At 33.8% G+C, this 11,110-nt stretch overlaps 1 protein-coding gene across 2 annotated transcripts in view; it reads left to right on the forward strand.

The window, feature by feature from the left end:
* Positions 1-9,657, forward strand: part of LOC108561924 (E3 SUMO-protein ligase SIZ1) — a 12,487-nt gene extending 2,830 nt beyond the window's left edge. For both annotated transcript variants that reach the window (XM_017920073.1, XM_017920081.1), the window contains exons 2-9: positions 6,002-6,118; positions 6,183-6,379; positions 6,442-6,601; positions 6,679-6,736; positions 7,113-7,222; positions 7,280-8,295; positions 8,720-8,935; positions 9,007-9,657. In XM_017920073.1, coding sequence (XP_017775562.1) covers positions 6,007-6,118; positions 6,183-6,379; positions 6,442-6,601; positions 6,679-6,736; positions 7,113-7,222; positions 7,280-8,295; positions 8,720-8,935; positions 9,007-9,141 — 2,004 coding nt within the window. In that variant the 5' untranslated portion in view covers positions 6,002-6,006 and the 3' untranslated portion in view covers positions 9,142-9,657. The remainder of the gene's footprint in view (positions 1-6,001; positions 6,119-6,182; positions 6,380-6,441; positions 6,602-6,678; positions 6,737-7,112; positions 7,223-7,279; positions 8,296-8,719; positions 8,936-9,006) is intronic.
* The last annotated feature ends 1,453 nt before the right edge of the window (positions 9,658-11,110 follow it).

Here is an 11,110-nt window from a genome sequence, read left to right on the forward strand (position 1 = left end):
GTGTTTGCCAACAATATTTATTTGTACAATTTATTAAGTAAGTTGCATACATTTTGTGAATACATTCAGTGAATTATAGTATCATACAAATTTGGTGAGAACTAAATACAATTTTTTGCATTTTCATGCAACAAATCCAAGACAAAATAAAGGAAATTGTGCAAAATTTCAATCAATTGTGAAGAAAGGATATTGTGTGTAAATATTGAAGCTAAAATGAAGAAAAAGGTTTGGAAGTATGCAGAATTTGAAAAAATTGTAAAGTAATGTAATTTAATGTAAATATTGAAGCGAAAATATAGGAAAAAGTTGGGAAATTTGCAGAATTTGAATCAATTGTAAAGTAATTGAATTGTATGTAAAAATTGATGCTAAAATGAAGGAAAATGTTTGGAAATTAGCAGAATTTAAATAAATTGTAAAGTATTTGAATTGTGTGTAAAAATTGAAGCTAAAATGTAGGAAAAAGTTTGAAAATATATAGAATTTGAAAAGTTGTAAATTAATTGAATTGCATGTAAAAATTGAAGTCAAAATGTAGGAAAAAGTTTGGAGATATGAAGAATTTAAATAAATTGTAAAGTAATGAAATTGAATGTAAATATTGAGGCTAAAATGAAGGAAAAGGTTTGAAGATATGCAGAATTTGAATAAATTGTAAACTAATTGAATTGAATGTAAAAATTGCAGCTAAAATGAAGGAAAACGTTTGGAAATTTGCAGAATTTGAATAAATTGTAAAGTAATGAAATTGAATGTAAATATTGAAGCGAAAATACAGGAAAAAGTTTAGAAATATGAAGAATTTAAATAAATTGTAAAGCAATGATATTGTATTTAAAAATTGAAGCTAAAATGAAAGAAAACTTATGAAAATATGCAGAATTCCATTTATTTGTAAAGTAATAAAACTAGATGAAAAAGTGAAGCTAAAATAGAGGAAAAACTTTGGAAATATGCAGAATTTAAATAAATTAAAAATTAATGAAAATCGATTTAGATATTGAAGCAAAAAAATAAAGGAACAAGTTTAGAAATATACATAATTTAATGAAATTGTAGCTAAAAATGAAGAAAATTGTTAACATTACAGAACAGGACAGGCCAATGGTGAAAGTAGTCTTTATCTAAGTTACATAAATTAAATGATATTTAGCATTATTCAAAGATAATGCAGACGTTTCAAACTCGTGACTTATTGTCTATTAGGAAGGCAATTGCAGAACTGATGGCCATCAGAAACTGTAAACGACAAAGACGTTTCTAATGACAATCGAGTTAAAATATTACGGAATCGAATGCAGGCAGTTGCGGCCGAAGGCGCAGGGTGAATGAATCGTAGTGTGCTGTTATCGAAGAAGAAAACGATTCGAATAGTTCTAAACTGGGATCAATCTTCGGGAGATTACGAGCATATCTGCAAGACGTCACGCGCATAACTTTACAAATTACGTGACGGACGCGAAACGTAAACATTTTCAAAGAACATCCTCTAATTAATTATACAAATTGTTTGATTGCATTTTGCGCAATTAACAACCGTTTCCATCCGGTTCAAGATTCATAGATTCTTTTAGATTTACACCGTCAATGTAACATGTAGAAGACGTTTTAGGTCAAATAAGTTAAATTCGCGGGTCGCTGCTCAGAATCCACCCATTGTTTGTAAATTCGCGAAGCGATTACGAATTTTTTTTTAACGATTTTGAAAGCTTTTTTTTGGTGTTCGTTTTGGCAATCCGTATCATCGGCAAAGTCAAGTGTGTCAAGGTTGCTGTATTCTGGAATGCCTTGCGCCCGTTCGACATCGCACGAATTCCGCTGGACAAGAGACAAGAACAAACTGTTCACTTTTTATTTTATCTCGCCAGCTCGGATCTCTCTATTCAACCGATGCGTTCTCCTGCTCTTTCCTCTTCTGTATTTCTTGGTTTTGTCTTGTTCTCGTCTTTCGTCATCTCAAGGAGATGGTGACGTGTACGCAGACCATATGCTTGTCTTCCTGACCTTAGACGCCGGCTGGCGACGAATCTGACCAAAAAAAAAATGTATTTATAAAGTTGCTTTCTTCATTGCGCAATTATAATTCGCCAATTTTACGATCCAATTATTTCGTAATTCAAGCGTTTACATCTAAATCGAATACATAAAAAACACAGACATATTTAAGTTGATTAAGCTGTGCAACTTTCTAATTATTAAATTTGCTAAAACTGGGCACAAACATTTAAAAACTTCATCAAAAATTTCAATAAAAAAAAAAACAATAAAATGAAGGAAAACGTTTGGAAATATGTAGAATTTGAATTAATTGTAAAGGGAAGCAAAACGTTTAGAAATAAGCAGAATTTAATTAAATTAGAAAGAAATTAAATTGGATGTACGAATTGATGCTGAAATGAAGGAAAACGTTTGGAAATATGTAGAATTTAATTAAATTATAAAGTAATGAAATTAATTAATTAATTTGCTAAAATTGGGTTAAATGTAATAACGAAAAACATTGAAAATCTTCATCAACAATTTCAATAAACAACACTTTCATCAACTTACGGATAAATACGAATCTTTCTAATTATAAAATTTGCTAAAACTGGTCACAAACATTTAAAAATTTCATCAATTATTTCAATAAAAACACTAAAGTCTAAAATGAACGAAATTGTTTGGAAATATGCAGAATTTCAATAAATTGTAATGTAATGAAATATTATAGTAAATTTGTTAAAATTGGGTACGTTTAAATAACGAAAAACATTGAAAATCGTCATCAATAATTTCAATAAACAACACTTTCATCAACTTACGGATAAATCCGAATCTTAAACCATAATTTAAACGTTTTCATCTTCCAAAATCGCAAAGAGAAGACAAACATCTTTAAGCTAATTCTGCGCGACTTTCCAATTATAAAATTTGTTAAAACTGGGCACAAACATTGACAAACTTCATCAATAATTTCAATAAAAACACTAAAGTCTAAAATGAAGGAAATTGTTTGGAAATATGCAGAATTTAATTAAATTGAAAATTAATGAAATTGGATGTAAAAATTGATGCTGAAATGAAGCAAATCGTTTAGAAATAAGCAGAATTTATTTAAATTATAAAGTAATGAAATTTTATATTAACTTTGCTAAAATTGGGTACATTTAAATAACGAAAAACATTGAAAATCTTCATCAATAATTTCAATAAACAACACTTACGGGTAAAGACGAATCTTAAAGCATAATTTAAACGTTTTCATATGCCAAAATCGAATTATTGCACAAAGTGAAGAAATAAACATCTTTAAGCTAATTCTGTGCAACTTTCTAATTATAAAATTTGCTAAAACTGGGCACAAACATTTAAAAACTTCATCAATAATTTCAATAAAAACACTAAAGTCTAAAATGAAGGAAAATGTTTAGAAATAAGCAGAATTTAATCAAATTATAAAGTAATGAAATTTTATAGTAAATTTGTTAAAATTGGGTACGTTTAAATAACGAAAAACATTGAAAATCTTCATCAATAATTTCAATAAACAACACTTTCATCAACTTGCAGATAAATACGAATCTTAAACCATAATTTAAACGTTTTCATCTGCCAAAATCGCAAAGAGAAGACAAACATCTTTAAGCTAATTCTGTGCAACTTTCTAATTATAAAATTTACTAAAACTTGGACAGAAACATTGAAAATCTTCATCGATAATTTCAATAAGTAACATTTTCATCAACCTACGGATTCGTAGGCATTTCAATTTATGAATATGCAAATTGAAGCTAAAATCTATGGCTCATAAACTATTGTCTTATTTTTTTTTTGTTTGTTTTCTGCTCAATATTTCTTCCACGTAACATGACGTAGTCGTTTTTCAATAAATTTCATTCAATTTTGCATATATGTTAATAATGGATTATTCTATTACATACACTTTTCTATTACAAATAGTCTATAAATTTAGTATGAAATTATAGTTAAAAGTCTGACTTTTCCAACAAACCCATTGTCAGATTGCTGCTGTCATCCGTTCATCTGCTACGAGCTGTCAAAAGTGTCATTGCTGAAAATGCTCCATCTTCACATTTTATTCAATTACAAGATAACCACGCAGAATAATTACATAATTCAACAATAATCTTAAACTAGAAACTGCCACCTTTCAAATGGGTGCGCTAACTTCAATATATTGGATTTTGCAACTTCTCGAAAATTTCCATTTTTTTTGTTAAAACTAAGAGTTGTTAAAAATTTTAGTTTTTACATAATAACTCGAAAATTTTAAAACTTTTCTTATATTTTACTGTTAAATAAGTTGTGGGTAAATGTTGCCCAAGTCGTTATATAAAAAACGTTATAATATTACGATTTTTTTGAAAATTATATAAATTTAAGATAATTGAATTAGTTTAAGTCTAATAAAAATGAAACATCGAATACAGTAAATAGATTTGGGTTATTTTGTAAGCGAACTTTCTACTATTTTTGTACATTACGATTCACAAACAATAAAAGTGCTATACAAAAAAAAAACGATACGAGAAGTGAATTTAAAACAGATTTTGAAAAAGTTTCTTTGTGACAATCTTATTAGAAATTGACTTAAATTAACTACGATTATTGAACATTCTTAGTGAATTAGAACTATTTCTATTAGTGTAAAATAAAAATGAGCGAATTTAAATTATTAATTAGGGCAGTTTATTAATGATGATTAGCAAAATTTCCAATTTTTTTTTGTTAAAACTAAGAGTTGTTAAAAATTTTAAGTTTTTACATAATAACTCGAAAATTTTAAAACTTTTCTTATATTTTACAGTTAAATAAGTTGCGGGTAAATGTTGCGCAAGTCGTTATATAAAAAATGTTATAAAATTACGATTTTTTTTGAAAATTATATAAATTTAAGATAATTGAATTAGTTTAAGTTTAAAAAAAAATGAGACATCGAATACAGTAAATAGATTTGGGTTATTTTGTAAGCGAACTTTCTACTATTTTTGTACATTACGATTCACAAACAATAAAAGTGCTATACAAAAAAAAACGATACGAGAAGTGAATTTAAAACAGAACAAAAAATGATAATCTTATTAGAAATTGTCACAAATTAACTACGATTATTGATCATTCCTAGTGAATTAGAACTGTTTGTATTAGTGTGAAATAAAAATGAGCGAATTTAAATTATTAATTAGGGCAGTTTATTAATGATGATTAGCAGATGCAAGTTTCGTTATGGTTTGAGACCTTCAGATTTCCATGACTTATATGGAGAAATCCTTGAAATTGCGCAGCAATTAGTCGTGACTAAATTAGAAAATTAATTAGCTGTTATGTTTGAGAATTTTAACAGATATTAAAAAGATCTCATCTGGTTGAAAATTTGTGAGGATTTTTGAAATGTAGTTTAAATTTACTGTTTAATCAATACGAAAACGTTGGCTCGTTAATTGTAATGTGCAATTAGAGATGGGAGCGTTTTTTAATTGTTTCAATAAGTAGGCTTGCGACGGTCCTGGCTGTGTGGACGAGTTGCATTTGTTCCGTGCAGAGATCATAGTTAAATCGGTGGTGGCGATTCCAAGAAAACCGCTCGCCTCCTTTTGGCAGTGAACGCGCAGCGACATTAAATTAAACGTTTGAAAGCAAACTGCACAACATTTCCATTCCCATCATCTGTATTATGATAGATATGATTGTGAATTAATGCATTAATAAGAAATGATGATCCTACTTAAAATAATTAAAGAAAAAACTTTGAAAACTCCTCCACCGAAAATCGTTTTTTTTCTTCTTCTACTGAGATCAGACGTTGGCACAGATACGACGTCTATTTATGCTCCTTTGTATATGACCTAGATCAGTCATAATTTCCTCTCCGGTCTATTTCGGGGGAGCGCGCTTGAGAGTCAGGATCACCACCCTCTCTCACTTAAGACACACTCGATTTAACATCTGCTGCCAGTAATTTTTGTGTTGCATTTCGTTCTGTTCCTTTTTTCAGCGAAAATGTCGAAAGTGGAGAGGAAAGAGTACAAGGAGACGAAGGTGATGCGAACGATGTCGCCGACGAGGTACGGCGGCTCCACGCACAACGTCACCGAGTTCGATAACAGTTTAGGTATGTAAAAGAAAATACAATTTCTCTTCAACAAAATCATGAAATTTGATGTTTTCTCTTTAAGATAATCTATTGGAGGACCTTCAGAGCACCGTGCCAAGATCCAAGGGCATCTCCAACGGCTCCTCCACCATGACAAGTTACAGGGAGACCTCGAGATCCGCGAACTCTTCGGATCACGCCAGAAGCAGCTCGATGACACGAGTCAAACCCTCGAATCCGATCACCGAATACTCAACGGACGATTCGTATCTCTACACGGTACTTTCCTGCAAAAACATTAACGAATTTAGTATTCGTACAACTTTGAATAAGTGTTTCAGGCTCCCGATGGTTCTCAGCATGTGAAGACTGTTAAACACGAGTCGTATTCGTACAAGAGCACCGGCGACGTTCATCAGCCGGAGAAGAGTCGCATGCAGAACAACATCAACCAGTTGGACTCGCTGCTGGACGATCTGCAGCAGGTTAAGCAATCCGGAGGTTAGTGCCGTTGGTATTGTGGCTGCAGTTGGAGCCAAGAGTGAATGAATCACCGTTTCCAATTATATCTGTTTCAGGCTACAACAATAATAACAACAACAACAACAACAACCTCACCGCCGAAACGGAGTATCAGTGAGTAATTGCTAAAATACTTATGATCTTATTTATAAACGCTGCATTCGATTACGAAATTATAATTATAACATAATTATAACAATTGTTAATTTAAATCACGGCCTCCTTAAAATCCTAAAATATTTTCACGGCCCACTGTTTTAAAATAGTGATTTTATATAACTACTAGGTAATGAGACTTCTGTTCACTAATTTGTTTGCACTTTAATTACTAAATGCTATTCGCATGCAAGAGATTATCAAATTCACAATTATCTGCAATCATTTGAGAAAACATTCGATTTTGTTCTTCAGTTAGTTTTTATTGTAATTTGAAGAAGTTTTGTATATGAGAGATTGTGTTTGTTTATTTGATTGGATTTTTGGTTTACAGTAAGAGCAAGGTCGTGTCTGGAAAGAGGATCGTCGAGAAGGATGTTTACCAGCCGCGCACCGTTGAGCGAGATGGGTCCGCGTCGAAAGAGATTTACCAGCACTCCGAAGGTACGTGGACTCTTCATAAATCTCTCTTGAATTGTTGAATTGATACGTTTTTTGCAGGAACTTACGGTGACATCAAACGCACCGCCAGTCCATCGCCCATCAGAAGCAACACCTCGACTTTGTCCAAGCAGATGAAGGTGAGCAACGTGCAAGCGTATCCCGTGGACATAATCGAGACGACGACTCCAGACATAAACCCGGAGATCCTGGCCAGTTTGGATCCGGAACTGCTTCCAACCGGTAACACGAAAGTGACCACGACGATCAAGACGTACACTTACGAGATTCCCGGATCCGGAACGGCGGATTCCGATAAGTACGTGTACTCACCAAATCAATCTGTGACGACGCCGAGCAAAAGCTTCGTTTACAACAAGTACGAGAACAATTCGTTGTCGAGGAATTACCAGGCGGAGAATCGTTACGTCCCGCCGCCTTCGCCGACCGGCGGAGACAGGCAAGTCATCAAGGAGACGGTGACGACGAGGAATTACCAGCCGAAGAACTATCCAACCGAACCGAACAAGCACACGTACATTTACAACGAGACAACGAACACGAGGAATTTCTCGGATCAACATTACTCTCCTTCTTCTCATCCTCATCAGCAACCGCAGTACCAGCATCCGCCGAGGAATACTGAGACGTACATCATCAAGGAGACGAACACGACGAACAGGGGCGGAGATTCCCCCGATCAGGGTCATCTTCCGCCGGTCACCACGACCATCCAACGTTTCGATTCTCTCACCAATCTGAACGCTCGCCAATATCCCGACGTCGAGGTCTTCGACCCGAAGAATCCACCGTTCCCGACAGGTCATCATCATCATCAACCCCAACAACAACCGCATCCCCAATCGCAGCAGATGTACCCGCAGAATCCGAGTCCGAATCCCGAAGTCAACGTGACCTACAAATACAAGTCTACCAGCAACACGACCAACACCTACAGAGGTCAAAGGCCGGACGAGCAGTACGAGAACGCTCCTCTCTTACCAAGGAAATTCCCAACGGATGAGAACGGACCTCCAAGGAAATTGGACGAACTCATGGCAAATATAGGACAAGAAGTGAGTAATATCAATTACGTTATCTTTATTTCATTCAAGTTAACAGATTTCAGTGGGCAGAAATACTTGCATTACCTGAATCATTTAAACAGTGATGCAATTGATGACTGTTGTAGAAAGTAATTCCACGAATTTTCTTATGAAATAATGTGTATATGCATCTTTTAGATCAATTCTATCTATTATTGTTTCTAAGAAAATCATTATAATGTTAAGACATTGACTTCATTTTTTCAACTTTGAACGCGAATTACACCCAAATGGATACATTCCACAAACATATGATTCTTTTGGATCCATTCTAGATTATTTTTGAAAGCCAAATTACATATTGTCTTCCGCGAATATTAATATGCATCTTCTGGATTCATTCTATCATCTATTCTGAGAAATTAACACATTTTGTTGTTGTTGTTGTTAACAGCCTCCGAATAGTCCTTACAACGCTGGTTGGCATGCGCACGAAGAGGAGTTGGCTCAGCAGAGGAAGATCGACACTCTGAAGGCTCAGAGCGAGAAGAAGGAGGAGAAAAAGGACGTTCCGAGGACGAAGAACGTGACTGGTCCACCGGTCTACTATCCACCGGGTCACGAGATGTTCGCCATGAAGGAAGAGGGAGGTGGTGCTTGGAGGGCCGAGGTATTTGAAGAACTGCTGAAACTCGAGATCGTTTTCAGTGTACTCATGCGTTTTGGTGATTGTGATTTCAGGGCGCGATGGCCAAGGAAAGAGGAATGTATAAATACGAGGCGGAAAGCAAGAGCAAGTCTAAAAGTAGCTCGGGCGCCGCCGTCGTGCCAATCTGCTTGCCACTGTGCTGCGGCCTTCCGTGTTCCATCATTTAAATAATTCGCATTGGAAGAACGAAGAACGACTAGAAAGTCACGTCGAGCTTTATTTATTTTAAGGATCACGATGAACCTAATCAAGAAATAACACACGCCAGAGTTTAACCAATTTTAATCGACGGAGTTTGCCTCTCGGACGAGTCTTGTACATTACTTTAAATTTTATTTATTAAAACCTTTCTTTTTTTCTTCCTTCATTATTATAATTTTGTATTCTTAAGTATATCTAACTTTGTAAATTCACCGAGTTCTTTTTGTATTATTGATCCACTAAACCAACGGGAAAGAAAGAAAGAAGGAAAGAAACTAAATGGAAATTATGATGTAATCGAAGCGAATATTATTGTGCCATTACGAATACGATTCAAACTAATTTTAATACGTGGGTGGTTTTAATGTGTACTATTAATAATATACATTGTATTTCGATGATTTACTGCGTACCCTGTACATATACATTATTGATAATAACAATGCGATTCATCATTTAGCATACGTTTGAAATAAAAATTTTAAAAAAAAGCTTCACACATTAATTACTACATATACATGGACACGTGCAATTACAATTATCGAAATCCACGCATAATCTCAGCCACGAATCTTGATCGAACGATTTATTAAAAATTTATACAAATAAAATGTTTATTAAATCTATTTTTTCGTATACTCCTTATTCACCTCAACCCCTTATTTATTTATTTATTTAAATATAAGCATTTTGATTTTAGTCACGCGCGTCTTTTAATTGCTAAAATAGTTACCTTGAAGCTATGAGTTGTAGAAAGTTTTTTCGTAAGTTCTACAGTTCATAGCAGGCGACTCGGTGACAGCACTAAGATTTATGTAGGCTTGTTGGAAAGGCGAGCTTTTCAGCTTTCAAACGAGTGTTCAATCATGTAATTATCTTATGGGATTGTCGAGATATTAATGAGAAACTAAAAAGACTGAAAATAAACGTCGTTTCTCTGTTTTTTCAATTTCTGCAGCTCATATCTGGCGACTCGATGACAACACAAAGATGTATGTAGGCACGTTGGAAAGGTGAGCTTTTCAGCTTTCAAACGAGTGGTCGATGATGTAATTATCTTAAGGGGTTGTTGAGAAATTTACGAAAAACTAATAAGACTGAAAAAAATACGAGAAAACCGTCTTTTCTCTGTTAACGTATAAAACGTTAAATATGTGTTTTTTTTTTCAATTTCCACAGCTCATAGCAGGCGACTCGGTGATAGCACTAAGATGTATGTAGGCTTGTTGGAAAGGCAAAATATTCAGCTTTAATATGAGTGGTCGATGATGTAATTATCTAAAAGGGTTGTTGAGAAATTCACGAAAAACTATAAAAACTGAAAAAAAATACGAAAAAAACGTTCTATAGCTCATAGCAGGCGACTCGAAGACAGCACAAAAATGTATTTAGGCACGTTGGAAAGGTGAGCTTTTCAGCTTTCTAACGAGTGTTCAATCATGAAATTATCTTTTGGGGTTGTCGAGATATTAATGAGAAACTAAAAAGACTAAAAATAAACGTTGTTTCTCTGTTTTTTTCAATTTCTACAGCTGTAATTATGTAATTATCTTAAGGGATTGTTGAGAAATTTACGAAAAACTAAAAAGACTGAAAAAATTTCAAGAAAACCGTCGTTTCTCTGTTAACGTATAAAACGTTAAATATGTGTTTTTTTTTCAATTTCCACAGCTCATAGCAGGCGACTCGGTGACAGCACTAAGATGTATGTAGGCTAGTTGGAAAGGTGAGATATTCAGCTTTCAAACGAGTGGTCGATGATGTAATTATCTTAAGGGGTTGTCGAGAAATTTACGAAAAACTATAAAAACTGAAAAAAAATACGAAAAAAACGTTATACAGCTCATAGCAGGCGACACGGAAACAGCACAAAGATATATGTAGGCACGTTGGAAAGGTGAGCTTTTCAGCTTTCAAACGAGTGTTCAATCAAGT

Source organism: Nicrophorus vespilloides, unplaced genomic scaffold (assembly GCF_001412225.1).
Source record: "Nicrophorus vespilloides isolate i.1.1-1 unplaced genomic scaffold, Nicve_v1.0, whole genome shotgun sequence".
In the NCBI taxonomy this organism is placed as follows: domain Eukaryota; kingdom Metazoa; phylum Arthropoda; class Insecta; order Coleoptera; family Silphidae; genus Nicrophorus; species Nicrophorus vespilloides.